Here is a 15,709-nt window from a genome sequence, read left to right as displayed (position 1 = left end):
AAAAGAAAAAAAAAAAAAAAAACACTGTCTTGAACACAAAATTGAACAAATGAGAATATTCAATATCCGCTACTTGCATTCAAAACAATCGTTGTTCACGAGAATAATTTGCTCACCACTTTTGAACACATGTATTAGACACATGAGCAGTGTGCCCAGCTGCTGGCAGTAGAAGGTGTGCTGCTGCTCGGTGATGTCCACTTTAATCTGCCGCGAGGAAATGTCATCCAGCAATACACCGATCAACTGGAGTAAGAAACTAAAGTGGGGGGGTGACAAGGCAAAAATGAAAAACTACAAAGCTATTTCCAGGGAAATTAAAAAAAAAAAATTAAAAATACATATTTTGTGAGATTTAACAAAGTTGTGATCCAAGCCTGATGTGGGCAAGACTACTAAAGTTGTTCAGGAGGTGGTAGCATCGCCACCCAGGAGCAACTTTATTTTTGTCAAATCTTGCCTTGTTGTAAATGAACAAATCTTTCTGGCTTTTGGATAAACTTTTGCATGAGTTTATTGTTGCAGATATGTTCCTGACTGAATGCATTGGCGGTGAACCCACTAACCGAGCAAAGGTTTCCTCGGGCAAGGCTTTTTGTGCTTCGCCGGTCGGTTCTTGGCAACTGAGTGCATCGGCAGTGGGCGGATCGCTGGGGGAAATGCTGTGCTGATGTAGACGACGGACTGTGTTGCAGGAAAGGAGATGCGGGGAGAGGGAGAGCTCGTGGACCCGGGATAAGACAATGTCCTCTGTGGACTGGGACACGAGGACCCTGAGCACTGCCAGGATACCAGACACCCACAACTGGACTGTTGCCACTGATGTCTGGGAGGAACAGACGCTTGTTTACAATCCAAGGCTTTTGTGAAAACAGTGCAAGTCCGAAAAACCCATCCAATCAAATTTGTGTACAGAACCAGATTTGGTCTTACCATGGTGACCGGGGTGGTGAACATACTTTTGAGGAGCATGTCTACGGGCCTGAGCGAGGACGGCGCAACACTCTCAAAGAGAGTATTCAATACTCCCAAAGCCTCGGGAGAGTCCAAATGCATCTGAGGCGGCACACATGATTCATAGTTTCAAAAACCGTTACGCTAACATTCAGCGTTTCCTTTCTCTACTGTAAATATTTGACACCGGCATTCATCGCTTACCTGCTGCTTGGCTATCATGGGAAGAATGACATCAGCAATCTGTCTGGACAACCTCTTCCACTTGTCCTCGTTCTCTTTGTGGCACTGCTGCAGTACGAGGATGAACATCTCCAAAACCTACGCCAGGCGCAGACACACACACACACACACACACACACACACACACAAATGCCAGAGAGTCAAGTGGAGAAAAGCCCTGAGTTTCACATCACTCTTCCTCCCCTTACAAACATTTTACCTGATGGTACTGGACAAGCCTGAGCAGCATGGACACCACCACTTCTTTCTGCGTGTCCAGCTCTTTGCCCGCATCAGCTTTGTTGGAGCCTCTCAACACGAATAGGTCGTGAACGATTGGCTGCAAGGCTGGAATAGCTGGGGGAGACCCAATTTTATTGGTTAATATAGCCTGTTCGTTTCAGTTTATACATACATAACGTCATTGTGCATTGCTATTGTTCCTCTCACCATGTGTGACAGCTTTCCTGCCACTGGCCATGATGCCATCGCACAGCTGGATAATTTTGGGTATGCTGATTATCTGTTTGGAGTGGTACCGCTCGTACGACAGCAGCACAAGGAAGAAAAATATGTTGGGAATGATGGCCTCTGAATCCCTGAAAAGAGGATATCGTACGTCCACTTTCTAATGGCAATCGATTCAATCTAGGGAGGATATTGACTAACACGGTTTGGGGAAAACAACAAACAAAACTGCAATTTTACCTGAACTGTCCTACTTCAATATACTCAAACTGCTTCAGGACAAATCCTATAAACACCTGAGAAATAGAAAATACGTTAAGGGAGGAGAGTCCCTGAGGTTGGCGCGGAGCTCGGGTGTGTGTTTGTCAAACCTGATCAGAGTCTAGTAGGCAGTAGTTGACCCGGAGCTGCACAAGCTGAGCCAGGAGGTCCAACACTTGTCTCTGCAGGGCCACGGAGGTGCTGGTGGTGTACTGCTTCAGAGCTTTTATCACCAGGGGCTCAAACAGGCGAATGTGATTGTGGATGGCATTCTAGGTTAAATGAAATAAATCAGCTTGCAGCGGCAGAGCAACTTGTTCATATGAATGAGAAAGTCATGTCAACATTGGGCAAGGATGCCAAGAATCATGCAGGTCCACCTTGTCTCCTCGGTGGCGCGTCGCATTTGCAATGTTCGATCTCAGCTGGGTAGAAGCTTTTTGCATCACATCAAACCATCTGGAGGGGGGGGGGGGGGGGAGGAAAGCCACAGTGTGATTTGCTCATTTGAAAATATGCCCAACATTCTTGCAAGAGTCCGTGTGGTTAAACACACACCCAGAGGTATCTTGCTCCTGCTCTGCCTGCACCATGTTACGGAGGCTGGCGTCAGCCAAAGCTTGCGTGAAGTGCGTGTAGGGTGCCATGAAGCAGTAGTGGTACAAGCCTGGTCGCAGGCTGGATGACCCAAGACGGAGCGCCTTGCCCTGGGAGCGGCTGGGCCCGCTCAGGACTCCTTCATACTGGGATGCGAGGTTTGTGCCAAAGAGAGTCTTCAACAGCTGGAGCAGGACAAGAAGAATTTGCATACTTTGAAATCAGCACATTGTCAATTTGAAATTGGTTTCTTAACTTTTATTTGGAATAAAGTCCAGGATGTTATACCCTTAACTACCCATCAAATGTGATTCTCCAGGCCTGTGTAGGCATTAAAATGAACTGTAACAATAATTTTGATTATCTAGCTCTCATTAGAATGACAGATCCTTATTTCCAGAACCTGAATTAAGCACCATTTTGCCAATTCTTTTTTTACACTTTTGAAGCGTACATTATTTCTGATCTCTTGGAATGTTTGGAACCATCGCACAGGGAACCCAATGCCTTTACAGGCCCTGTCGGCAGGAACCAAGCTCACTCTGTGTGGCGTTGTGCCGGTTGCAGCACACCGCTCAGTGCTAGAACCACAAAGACCGCCACACCAAAAAAAATAAAACACTGGCACAGACACACGTAGGGTACGGACCTGCTGTACACACACAGTTGCCATGGTCGGTTCTCTGGAGAAGCAGGACTTGAGGTAACCCAAAATTTCCTCCACACACTTCAGGGGAAAAGAAAAAAAAAGCAAAAATTTTTTATTTCCCCTCATTGCAAGAGAAATCAGATTGCACCCCCCCCTTCCTGCTATTAATTACTCCAAATGTCACAGATTAAATTGATCTTTACCTTGCTGATGTCATGCAGTGTGGCCAACTCCAGCAGCTGAGACAAAACATCCAAGGCTGATCGGAGGAAACCCCCGAACTTCTCCTGGCTGCTGTGGAGATCCAGGGTCACCTGAAGCACAGCAAACCAAAAAAAAATGGTTGACGTTAAAGCACCGCGCATGACGCTCGAGCCGGCAGAGGCATTGTATCGCAAGATGGTCTATTCCAACCTTGTAGTTGGTGTGGGTTGCTTTGAGGACGTCGTGGAGCTTGAGGTAAGGGGGGAGGTGGTAGAAACTGCCCAGGGTGGTGGACTTGTTTACAGCCGAAGAACTTGCGCTGTCAGCTTGTCTACCTGCTCGCAAATAGAGAAAACCATGAATATTCAGGAAATAAGAGGTCGGTGTGTGCCCCTGTGTTTGAGCTTCTTGTACCTGTGTTGACCTCAATGGCCTTTTTGGGGCTCATTGGAGCGACGCTAGCCTCGACGGTCTCTTTCTCTTTGCCTTTTCTGCGGATGGGACTGAGGGAGGGGGTGTTTGTCAGGGAAGGGAGGGTAGCCTGAAGGAGGAAGCAGTGATCCCGTCAATAGCAGTTGCATTTTTTTCCTGATTAAGTTTTGATGCAAGCAAAAAACAAAAATATAGGACATTCACCCACCCCCTGTCTGATTTACCTTTACTGCCGGCCCTGGAGGATTATCATCCAGCACATGGGCGCATATGTTGAGGACCTTCAGCAGGTGGGAGAATAGCTGGTCGACCATGGCTACCAGGGAGCGCTCTGATAGAGCCGCCCAAGGCTCTTCCAGCTTACCGGAGTTTCCACTGGGGTTGCCGCTGCCGCTGCCGGCTTCTTCCTCTCCGGCCCAGGGGTTCCGCATGCATTTAGGGGACACCGCTAAGATTGAGACAATGACAGACTTATTTCTGCCTCTCTCCTTTCAGGGAGCACACAATATTCCAAACCAATAATCACAGGCGCGACTTGCAAGTGCATGCTACACACCGGCAAGCAGGTTTCCGGCAAGTAGCAAGGCATCCTGGTGTGCAGAGAGGTCCAGAGGGAACCAGGCAGAGGACAGCAGAGACAGAACCATGTTGGTCACTCCCACGGTCAGAGTTCTTCGCTCCGTTTCCGACGTAGAGGTGGCGGCTGATGAGGCTGGTGCATTGCTCGACTGTGAGACGCTGATATGATGTAAACAAGAGCAAAAAACAGAAACCTGGTGTCAAAGAGTCGTTTCTAATACATAGTTCCTCACACATTTGTGATGCGGATATGATCATACAAACCTTAGCGTCCTTCCTCTGCTGCGGTTGAGACTAGAGCGAGATGCAAATGTACCACTGGAGCTTGTATAGCCGCAGTGCCAGCCCGTGCTCCATGTGCACACTGGGAAATTTGAAGCCAGGAGGCACAAAGCCTCACAGCAGCCAAACTTAAAAAGAAAAAAGGATAGGTCATTTAGCTATGAGTAAAACAAAACGACTGAGATGCTGAATCTTAACATTTTCAGGCATTAATTCATATTGACTGCTATAGTATAATAGTGCACATCTTACAGTCAGGGCTCGGGAGGTGGAGGAGGTGAAAGCATGGGAGACAGCGGTGACGACTCTGGACAAGTTGTTCTCCAGGGTGACATCAGACACCATGTTGCACAGGCTGAAGCCTCGATAGGTCCTGACAAGAGGACAGCAATTCACTTAAGACATACTGACCATGCTGAAATTTCAATGTGTCGTGCATCTTTTGTCAAGTATACTTCTGGTGTTCATGGTGATCATGTTGGGAAAAACATCTGCAGAAGGATTTAAAAAGAAAATGTGATGGTACCTCGTGATTGTGCTGACTGTGAACTGAGAGAGCGGTTGCGTCTCGTGCATCAAAAGCTGCAGGTAGACAGAGCTCTGATCGCGGGCGATGGCCACCACCGGGTCAGCCTGTCCCTGGTCACAGTCATAAAACAACCTGGAAACAAACCTGTTGAGAGAAGGGACAGACACACACACACAAACACATACACACCTGCTCAATTCACAAGTCAAAATGATGACGAAATGCCTGCAGGGAATAAAAGCGGAGCTCATCGAAGAGCACGACAAAGTTGATGGAAACATTTTTCTTTCCAATGTTTGGAAAAAAAAAATCTTTCACTGCAGTAATGATTAACAAAGATTCAACAACTTTTCTAAAGAAACAAATATTGCAGTGTCATCAACTGGGGAAAAAAAAAAAACAGATGAACATTTCCCTTTTAAAATCAACACAATTCAGATCCCAAGCCACTGCTGTAAACTGAAGACTATTCTTGAACTCTAAACAGTAGCTTTGGATCACATCTCATGACAAATAATGGACTTACACCTTACAATTTTACAGTCACGACTAAAAACTGGCATTCATAAGGAAATCTTGAGATTCGTAGAGCAGTCACGGTATGGTCCGGGTCATTTAGGTTATAAAGTTTGAGGTGGTAGTCTTAAGTCTTTCGCACCGTCACCGGTCAGTCTTTTCCTTATCTTACGACAAGATCAAAGATGTTTGATATTATCATAAACGGAGTTTTTGACAGTCAAAAACTAATAGATGACAAAACCAGCAAAAGGAAACCTGGTCGGTAAACAATTACCAGAGCAGTATTGGCTGCATAGACGGTTTGCAGTATGGTTGAACAAGAACGACAAAGGACGGCCCGGTCAGTATGGAGCGACCAGAAAGAGGAGTGGATGGTGGAGCTGACCGTGTTTAAGACTTTGGTCAATAGGTTTCCAAGTTCCCTTGATATTATAGCCTGAAAACACAACATTTGAGTTTTGGGGATCCAATATATTTGCTCATATCTAAAGTGATTAGTTGTTGGATCAAAACAATTTCAAGACTTTGAAACAGACCCTGGGATTCCCTCTTTCAAGAAGAAGCAGGATAATGATCTCCCATGTAGTTAAGAGTTTTGAAAGTAGAATAAGCTGGCAAGTGGTACTTGTTCAGGCCCAGAAAACACTTTTATACATTATGTGAAATAAGAGTGTACCTGCTGACAGCAGAGGCCGCCACATGGCGAACTCTGGGGTCATCGTCTCCCAAAAGGCAAATGACTACATCATTGAGAACCCTTTCCTGCAAGCGCAGACGCTGGACAAAGAGAAATGGATACATTAGTAACCAGCCACGGGGCAACAGGATAACAAAACGAAAGAGGGAAGTTCGAAAATGATGGATTACCCCCGTATAGTGATGATCTCCTTTGTGCAAAGACTCAGACCTTCTCTCCAAGAAATTAACTAACCTGGGAAACCAGAGAGAGAAATTTACTCGGTTTGTTTTCTCATTTGTATTCTGTTTCAATGGTTAAGTGCCAAAGCAACTTTCAGCTGCAGTAATAGGAGGAAAAAAGTAAACAAAGGATACCGGAAATCCATCTCAGCCAGGGTCTCCAATAGCTCAGTGCGGACAAGCCAATAGGACGAGTCCCTCAGCGCGAGGAGGTCGATTAACAGCTGCAGGCCCAGCTCACTGAAGGTGCTGCTGCACAAAGTCATTATGCAGTGCTAAAGGACAGAAACAAAAGGCCCAAAATTAGAAGAGAAACACAACATCGACTGACCAAACATACTAATAACTTACCCTGACTGCAGAGCAAGCCATCTTGCAGGTGACTGATGATTCATCTTTTAGCGTTTTTTGGAGCAAAGGCACAAAGTCCACGAGAGACAAAGGGTTACCTGGGGCAAGATTGTCAGTCATGTTAAACCCGTTCCCCTGTTTCTCTCAGTGCTTGCACCGTTACTCCCACGGACACTCACCGGTGGTGCTCTGCACGCTGGCCAGCCAGGTGTTGATGTTGTAACGCGTTTTGGTGAGCGCCGCCTGTGTGATGGAACCGCAGAGCATGGCGATGGCCCCTCTGATCTGCGGGTCCCCGTGATCGATGAGGCCCAGCACATCGCTGACATACTGCTGCTCTGAAAGGCGACCGCGATAAGGGGGAGTGTAAGCGCAAAAAAAGGACACTGCACTTTTGCATCATATATTCATAAAAATCCACATTGCTAAGAATAATTCCAGAAACACGTTTTGTAGTAATCAGAACCTAATCTACAATGTGCAATGACGAGCTAAATAAGGATTATTTTATCTGCATGTGCGGCAAACCCGCCAAATCAGTTGAAAAGTGGATAGAGACTATTTTCTTTACTCACAATTAAGGACAGAGTGAGGCTGTACAAAACTTGGGCCGGATGGTGAAACATTATTTGAGTTTTAAAGTTTCAGCACTACTGTTTTCAGTAAATACATCACTTGTCATAATGAACGCTCCTCTGTGGGAGCCTGCAGCAAAGATACCTCCGAGCCGATCACCGTGTGGGAGTTTAAACACCGAGGCCCCGCCCCCACACAGTTGTTTTCACTGATTACCTGACGACCGGTTCCTTCATTCGATTGGGTGCGTCAACATCTTATCAATCATAAATAAATCATTATCTGTCTCACTGATGTAAATGTAACCTCTAAACTGCTATGACAAGTAATTCACACGAACCCCGGCCTTAATTAGCCACACATGGACAAATAAGCAGCACAGAATTGTACTTTTTTTTTTTTTCCTTTTTCTTTTTTTATTACCTTCTACTGGAATTCCGTCCAGCGGCTCCAGGTAGAGAGTATTAAAGAAGGCGTCGGGATGAAGCGCCCCAGCTGCGCCGATGCAACTAACCGCCAAAGCCTTCACGCTCACTCGTACCTCCTTGTCTGGAATCAGACCTACAAATACAAATACAAAACACTGATCTGAAACACTGAAATCTAGCTCCGTGTAGAATTCAAAGACCAGTATCTTTCAAGACGACGGTCAAATGACATGCCATTCAATCCCTTGTTCGTTGTTCAACGAAAAAAAAATACCAGTCATAATCTGCATTAATGCAGTGACGGGCCAATGACGTATTTTCCCAGGGTTTCACCATCTTTAATAAATAACAGTCATACAAGAGTTTGGGAGTATAGCGCACTATCTATTAAAAGTCTTAAAATGGGATAGTGTGCTTGATATATGATTTCAACCTCTAAAATATTGCCAAATGTGTCAAATCTACTGCAGATGCAAAATGCCAAATACTGATAAGCAGAAATATAATGTCTGAACATTGCATTTGAACATTGTTTTAAAAATACTAAAAATCACTGCATTGTATTTTGTTGTTTTTTGTTATTTTACACTCAACACAGCATTCTCTGTTACCGGGGTTATTCAGTTAGAGCCTTGGTCATGGGTGTACTCTCTGAGAGACCCCGCTCTCATTTTCAAAAACACTTACCATTCTTTTGTCCCGTCAACAGGAAAGAGGCAGCGAGCAGACGCACACAGTGCACCACTGGCTCCACGCCCTGGTCTGTATAGTGCCCAATTGGACCCTTAATATTTGTTGGCTAAAGAAACAAACGCACGTTAGACAATCGAGTATTTATTACCTCCTCTGGCGGTTTTGAGCACTGATACCTTGTTGTCAGGTTCGGGATCAGTAGGTTCGTCTTTGGGTATGAAGCGGTCCACGCTGCTGTCAGAACCCTGCCGGTTGTGACCTCGGCCTTCAAAGAGGTGAGGTTTGCTCAGAGCTGCAACAGAAAGGGAACGAAAGGCGTTGCGGTGCATTGAGAAATCTTAAGTGTGAACAGGTACTTTTGTGATTTTTGTTGAGATGTTTGGACAAACACACCCAGGGCCGACTGTAGGAACGGCTCTGTGGGTTCTTCCTGGGACGGAGGCGCGGCCCCTTCTTCTTCTTCGTCTTGTAGCGTTCCGATCTGCATCCCGGAGTACTGGCTCTCGCTGCCGTCCAGCACCTTGGGCAAACAAACACACAGCGGACGTCTCTAGTGGCGAACAAACTTCGTTGCAGACACACCAACCGCAGCTGCATGCAGGCGATTGTTTCCACTCACTTGGAAGTTCGATTTGCGGGGTTACAGACATCGCAAGCAATGACTTGGATGTGAGTCAAACAAGTGTTCCAATCCTGAAGCATTACGGAATCATGCTTGGCGAGATGTGTTTCACACACAGCCAATTTCGGGGGGGGAGAGTGGGGGAGCACGAGGTTTGGAGGTATTCGGTTGCGGTCGACACACTTCACCAGAGGAAGACTAAGCTTTTGGTCCAAACTGATTGACCAGTAAGTAAACGCCCTGCAAACTGAAAACATTTTTTATTACGTCAACGTAAAAAAGGGATTTTTAAGATCAGAACGTGGTTTTATGGCAAACTACACAAGCAAAAGGGTTCTTGGGACGTCTCAATAAAGAGTCCGCATTGCAGGGCTGTCTCAGAAAATTAGAATATTGTGATAAAGTTCTTTATCTTCTGGAATGCAATTACAAAAACAAAAATGTCATACATTCTGGATCATTACAAATAAACTTAAATATTGCAAGCCTTTTATTATTTCAATATTGCTGATTATAGCTTACATCTTAAGAAAACTCAAAAATCCTATCTCAAAATGTTAGAATATCATGAAAAAGTAATTTTTTTTTAATTGCACTACAGAAGATAAAGAATTTTATCATAATATTCTAATTTTCTGAGACAGTCCTGTATATTCCGTTATTGCTGTAGTTCTTTTTTTTCTATTTGTTTACCTCTGCTTGAACAAAAGCCTGTCATCGCCTGGAACTAGAAGAGGGAAACATATCTTACAAAAACAAGACGATGGCTATCATGCTTGTACTTGAACCCTTCTTTGAATAATTCTGGGATTTTGGGGTTGCTTGTTTTAACAATGGCATTGCTGGGGGAAAACCCCTAATATGGACTCACAGGGGGGAAACATGTCTGACTGTATTATTTATGACAATACAGGAAATGTGGTAAAAATAAGGGAAAGGTGGGATGAAGAGAGAAAAGCGCAAAGGAGGTTAGGAGTTGATAAACAAGCAAGCCCCTCCCGCTGTGTTCAAAGGGTCCGATGGGCTGACCTTGTCACTAGTGCTAGAGGAGGAGGAGGCATAGAAGAAAGAGGAGGAGGAGGATGAGAGAGAGAAAGAAGAGGACAAGGAAGCAGTGTAGACAGAAGAGTCATTGTCTGTAGCGTCAGGACCCTCAGTGGAAGTTGGCGAGGGTGGCAACGGATCAGCCACCCGTGACAGTGGAGTGCCCGACTGCGATAAAGTGAGGAGAAGGATAAAGAAAAAGGGAGGCAGGACCAAAGAGGTAGAACCATTAAAACCAGATGTAAACACTATAGGTAAATTACCAAGGCTTTTGTAGAGTTTTTCCCATGACTGTTTAATCAGCCCAAGGTCTGGGCAATAAACCGGTGACCGATCCAGGTAAAACCTCGCCACTCACCCACTGTTAACTGCGATCGGCTCCTGGAGCTTAAGATTTCGTGAAATTTCTATAAAAACAAATTGAATATCATTTTCATGGCCAAACTGACCAGCTCTGCCACGTCCGAGGGAGTGATCGCTGAGTCAGGCCCCTCCGTGGTGGTCTGAGAGGAGTCGCTGGGTGGGAAGGAGCGATCATTAGTGCCTGTCAGTGTCCCGCCTTCTCCTATGGGTCCCCCCTCTGGGGTGGCGTTCTCTGGTGTGGTGTAGTCGGCTGTTTCCGGGGTGATGTTAGTTCCACCACTCGAGCTTTGACTCAGCATTTCCTCCTCGTTGTCGTTGGGTGACTCAGGCGTGTCTGACGCGGACGCTCCGCCTCCGCCGCCGCCCTGTTCCGAGGAGGCACTCAGGTCTACCGAGTCACCGGGCTGCAAAGCATGCTGGGAGGAGCGCGGCTGCTCGGTGATAATGTCCACCTGAGCGGCAGACGAGCCGTCTGCACCAACTGATGCTAAAGCAAAGAAAAATGCCAAAAACTGGATTAGCAAACATGTGATCTGCATTACCTTTTTTTTCCTGAATTTGTCAGGGAAACTGTGTTTCAGCATATTCCATGGTTGGGGAGATAAGTCTTACCCGTGAAGACTCCAGTGGTCACCTCAGTCCTCTCAGGGTCATCCTCCAATCCATCCTCCTCCCCGGACAGCATTTTACCTGGAAACGACAGGCCTAATGTTACCATGAAAATATTAATAAAACATTTCATATTCAAAATCAGAAGCAATGACTAGCAAGTGGCTACGAACATTTAAATGAAGAGATGAAGAAACTATTCCTCAATTTTATTGATGCCAGAGTTAACCAAATCAGGTGAGAAGACGTCGTCGTTCATAGATACATTTAACAGCCCTAATGATGTTTTTTATGGACCGCAGTACATGAAATATTTAAGTATCTGTAAATAAAAGTTTTTCATAACATTTCAAGGGCAAATGAATAAACTGCTCTCCAAAACTTTTGATGGTTTTGAATTTTTAATAATCATCTCAACGTGTCCCTTATTTTAGTGTTGTGTTGGAGAATTTGGTTGAATGGTGTCTTTTAACGTGTGTAAGTATGTGGGCCAAAATACTAGATACACAAAGAGGTAATGAATGTTATATTTCACTAACAACTCCACGCTTGATCATAAACCTGTTTCTTCAATGCTTTCATGCCTCTTGGGCCGTGTCATATTTGATGTCAAAGCAGACATTACACCAAAGCTGTTGTATTAGGTCACATTTGAATATGCAACTGTAAGTGATTAGCAGGTAAATAAACAACAATTGGATTTGAAGTGAAATTGTGCCCTGTCATTAATAGATAAAATACTGTCAAGGAAAAATAACAGTGGCTTAAATGATTCCAGTGGATTCTTTGACCCAAGACAATTAAGTGGGCGGGGAGAAAAATTGGGCTAGTCACCTCTCTGTTTCCTGAGAAGAAGTGGACTGCAGGAAGACCCTCCCCCCACTGCAAGTTGCAGGAAACAGGAAGCAGAAACAGGGGGTGAGGAGCAGAGAAAAAGCAGAAGCTCCAAAGACTCATTAAAACATAAATAATTACAGACAGACAAGAACGAGTGAGAAAAGCAACGTACAAGGTAGCAAAAGCATAGGCAGTAGAAACTAGAGGGGAGCGTCATGGATTGCAGGAATAAGTCAGTATTGGGTTAGTAATCATCAGGATTTGGATCCCAGACACCGTATCAAACCTTGAAAGATGCAAAACATTAAAAAGTTATAGGTTGTGTTTACCAATAAGCTCCAAGATGCTTCCAGAACGCGCCCGACTCTCAGCGTCCTGCCGAAACACGGTGGCATGAGAGATGCTGCCTTTGGTGATAAGCATGTGCAGGAGTTCTGGCGGCGGCGTCCTGAACATCTGCTGCAGGAGCTCCAAAGCTGCTGTCACCACGTTGTGATCCCAGTGTTGTGTGTAGTGTAAAGTCAGCTCATACACCTTTGGAGCAAATAAAGATGAGTCGGCTGCTGCCCTGAGAGCTCCGATACTTTGTTGGGGATCAAAATATAGCAGATATATGTACCAAATCTGAATCCAAACAGCACTAAACGATTATAAACAAACCCTTTCCGACCTGCAGTAGCTGTTCAGGCGTGGGCTGTACATCGGCCTCCTTCCTCATGACTCCGAAGCTCCCTTTCAGGCTAGTGGTATTTACTTGCTGTTGCAGCAGAGGGATTAAGTAGCGAAGTGTTAGTAGCACCCCCAGGATAAGATGGCTGGGGTGTTCCTCATCCACTGGAACCACCAGACCTGGAGGAAGGAAGGACAGCAGGTCACTGGTGAGTTGGTCCCTTCATTTCTTGGATATGAAGTTCCTGGAAACCCTGAGTCTCTATATGCGCTTTTAAGTCTTACCCAGCAGCATGTTTAGAAGCCAGGTGTAAAAGTAGGTGGAGCGCCTGGAGTGCTGGCACACGCTGACAGCCGAGCTGGCAGCCGTCCGCCTGATGGTGGGGGAGCTGGACTTGAGGTTGACCACAAAGGACTTCAACAGCACCTGTGAATGAGAAGTTAGACAATGGCTAAGATGAGCTTTCATAATTTACAGATGTAAACATCCACACAGGTTAAAACAACGCTACCTATGAAGGAATCTCTGACGGTCAGTACCTTGATTTCGCCATCATTTGCAAAGTGTCCCAAGGCCGTCATGATTTTAGGCATGGCTGCAGCCAGTGTCTCTTGTACAGTTTCCTCCTGCCGCTTGGTGATTCTTGTGAGGCACGGCAACAGATTGACCAGATAGGGTCTGTATTTGCGTGTGAGGGAAGAACATGGATCCATTGTTAAATTGTGAATGAAGAATGTTAAGCAAGCAATACTGAAAGCGATAACAATGGTATTATGTACTATGTATATACCTGCATTTCTGTGGTCTGATGAGGTGAGCGAGTTCGGCAAACCTCCAGAGAGCTGCCCTTAAACTCCGAGAGGCACCATTCTATAGAGATACACAAATATTCCCCATTTATCACAAGCACTGGCATTGCCATTTCTTCAAATGCGATGACATATAGCTTACAAAATGCACATCAGCAGTGTAATTGAAACATCCTTCAAACTGTCTTCACCAGCACCGGAGATATATGTCTCACAACATAGAGACTCGGCGCATCACCTTTTTAATTTCTTTGTAAAGCTCCAGCTGCAGCCGAGGCAGGTTGGAGTCCATCAGTGCCTGATGATACATCAAATAAAGAATCAACAACGTGTATGACATATTAAGACAATGCTTACTTAGCATGCTTTTTTTAGAACACTAGTTAACGCCAAAAGAAATTGTCATAAGTCCAAAAATATCATGACCTTTTTCAAAAACAAAACATAATACAGGCAGGTGGCTAGTTTTAATGGGGATATGGACTAAAATAAAATTTAAAATGCAGTAAAAATTGTCCCCCCTAGCTGTGTCAGTGCACTTTGGAATTACTTCCAAATCCACTGAGAATAAATATTAACTACAGATGATTAATGTATTGAGTCATTATGACTGTATGCAGGTAGAGGAGAATTAGTAATGCAACCTGACTGTGATTTAAAGTTCAAGATTCGAACTCACTTTGATAATTTTGTTCAGGCACTCGTCGGCGACCATCCGAACATCTGATTCGCTGTCATCGCTGCAAAGCAGGAACATTTCCATGGCGATGCCCAGCAGTTTCTGAAACTCTGGAGATGTTCTGCTCTCAGAACATCAGAGGTGAGAGTCAGTTAAAAAAATAAATAAAATCAAATGATGAGACACTAATACATAAATATGACAACATGTCAAGTATTTGAATAAAAATGCCCACAAGTGCAGTTCTTCAGCTTAATTTTAAATTTCTCTCTCTCACACACACAAACACACACATGCAGACACACTCTGTAAGCATTAGATTTAATGTAAATGGTTAACACAATTATTATGTTTCATGCAGTACTTTTGCAACAATCTGGCAAGTACTTAAACCAGCTACTGAGCAATGAGAATACATTTTCTGAAACGCGATATGCTAGCTTTCTTAGCCCTCTGGTGAGCATACAAAAACACATTGCACTCTCAGTCATTTTGATAAGAAAACATCCATATCAAGCTAGTCTCCATCAAAAACTGAGGTGTAGAATCTGATTGAGAGAAGAGATGAATTCAAGAAAAAGGACAGATTAGCCGGCCTACCTAAGAGACTGAGCGACAATATTTTCACAAATGGTCAGGCAATGTGTCACCCTGTCCTTCTTTGTGGTTGCTTGCTCCTTTTTCCTGTGAGGGAGGAAAAAAAATGAAGACTAGGTGAGGAATGTGAGAGGATTTTGTAAGAATTTTCAAACCAGCAAACAGATGGAATAAATATATATTTAAAAAAAATAATAATCATTTTCAAAAAGATTAACACAGTACAGGATATAGGATATTAAAACAGTATTTCATAAACAAACATTAATTGCATCAGATTTTTTGAATCCAGTTGGCAACAACATTTAAGACTTGTTCATTCTATGTTGAATGATGGAAGTTGGCAAAGCAAGCATAGCACGTTATCTGACATTTTTGAAAACAAATTACAGTGGTGTACTGGCCCTGATTGGTGACACTCCTGCAAAGTCCCATGGTTCTATCAATGTTCTTGCATTATTTTGATGTATGTAGTTATCAGAGTTGTAGCTAAGTGTCTCCTGAGACAGTATAAGTTGAGATTGGTAGTCTTGCAAAATCACCGGAACAGAGATTTGTACCTTTGAATGACATGCAATCTGCATTCCTGTTAAGTGGCACATTAATTTTTTAATAAAAGCAACTACCTGTTGTTTTAAGATGTATGGAATGCAGGGGTGACAGAAAAACGAAATCTTTGAGATGGCTCAAGAAACTCAAAATACGCTGGCTTGCTTGCCATAATATGATCAAAAAGATGATATTCTGTCATCCCTGCTATGGACAAATAATCAATTGAGAGTGCTGACCAAGATAAATTCACCATAAAAATCACCAC

General features: G+C 44.3%; 1 protein-coding gene and 1 non-coding gene across 11 annotated transcripts in view; both read right to left on the bottom strand.

The window, feature by feature from the left end:
* htt (huntingtin) overlaps nt 1-15,709 on the bottom strand; it is a 32,339-nt gene that overhangs the window by 15,348 nt on the left and 1,282 nt on the right. For 5 of the 10 annotated variants that reach the window (XR_015104425.1, XM_086142397.1, XM_086142400.1 and 2 more), the window contains exons 2-41: nt 14,896-14,979; nt 14,296-14,416; nt 13,855-13,914; nt 13,598-13,677; nt 13,347-13,485; nt 13,092-13,233; nt 12,808-12,986; nt 12,467-12,671; nt 12,135-12,182; nt 11,304-11,381; nt 10,778-11,178; nt 10,314-10,496; nt 9,056-9,182; nt 8,839-8,954; nt 8,657-8,768; nt 7,965-8,102; nt 7,145-7,303; nt 6,966-7,063; nt 6,750-6,889; nt 6,564-6,627; nt 6,373-6,473; nt 5,175-5,321; nt 4,901-5,021; nt 4,631-4,776; nt 4,344-4,525; nt 4,012-4,235; nt 3,770-3,896; nt 3,566-3,690; nt 3,355-3,465; nt 3,152-3,229; nt 2,464-2,687; nt 2,286-2,364; nt 2,016-2,177; nt 1,885-1,940; nt 1,627-1,775; nt 1,397-1,533; nt 1,159-1,275; nt 934-1,056; nt 567-826; nt 117-259 (exon numbers count right to left, since the gene is read on the bottom strand). Coding sequence is in view for 9 of the 10 variants with exons in the window: in XM_086142397.1 (XP_085998523.1) it covers nt 117-259; nt 567-826; nt 934-1,056; nt 1,159-1,275; nt 1,397-1,533; nt 1,627-1,775; nt 1,885-1,940; nt 2,016-2,177; nt 2,286-2,364; nt 2,464-2,687; nt 3,152-3,229; nt 3,355-3,465; nt 3,566-3,690; nt 3,770-3,896; nt 4,012-4,235; nt 4,344-4,525; nt 4,631-4,776; nt 4,901-5,021; nt 5,175-5,321; nt 6,373-6,473; nt 6,564-6,627; nt 6,750-6,889; nt 6,966-7,063; nt 7,145-7,303; nt 7,965-8,102; nt 8,657-8,768; nt 8,839-8,954; nt 9,056-9,182; nt 10,314-10,496; nt 10,778-11,178; nt 11,304-11,381; nt 12,135-12,182; nt 12,467-12,671; nt 12,808-12,986; nt 13,092-13,233; nt 13,347-13,485; nt 13,598-13,677; nt 13,855-13,914; nt 14,296-14,416; nt 14,896-14,979 (5,486 nt within the window). In the remaining variant the exon portion in view is untranslated. The remainder of the gene's footprint in view (nt 1-116; nt 260-566; nt 827-933; nt 1,057-1,158; nt 1,276-1,396; nt 1,534-1,626; nt 1,776-1,884; nt 1,941-2,015; nt 2,178-2,285; nt 2,365-2,463; nt 2,688-3,151; nt 3,230-3,354; nt 3,466-3,565; nt 3,691-3,769; nt 3,897-4,011; nt 4,236-4,343; nt 4,526-4,630; nt 4,777-4,900; nt 5,022-5,174; nt 5,322-6,372; nt 6,474-6,563; nt 6,628-6,749; nt 6,890-6,965; nt 7,064-7,144; nt 7,304-7,964; nt 8,103-8,656; nt 8,769-8,838; nt 8,955-9,055; nt 9,183-10,313; nt 10,497-10,777; nt 11,179-11,303; nt 11,382-12,134; nt 12,183-12,466; nt 12,672-12,807; nt 12,987-13,091; nt 13,234-13,346; nt 13,486-13,597; nt 13,678-13,854; nt 13,915-14,295; nt 14,417-14,895; nt 14,980-15,709) is intronic. The other 5 variants (XM_086142403.1, XM_086142405.1, XM_086142404.1 and 2 more) reach the window with 3 other exon arrangements.
* Nucleotides 2,976-3,105, bottom strand: LOC147213989 (small Cajal body-specific RNA 14). Its single transcript, XR_015104498.1, has one exon.

Source organism: Fistularia commersonii, chromosome 35 (assembly GCF_037954325.1).
Source record: "Fistularia commersonii isolate RoL2024-O1a breed Wild chromosome 35, RoL_Fcom_v1.0, whole genome shotgun sequence".
Taxonomy (NCBI): domain Eukaryota; kingdom Metazoa; phylum Chordata; class Actinopteri; order Syngnathiformes; family Fistulariidae; genus Fistularia; species Fistularia commersonii.
This window is presented reverse-complemented; position numbering and strand designations above follow the sequence as displayed.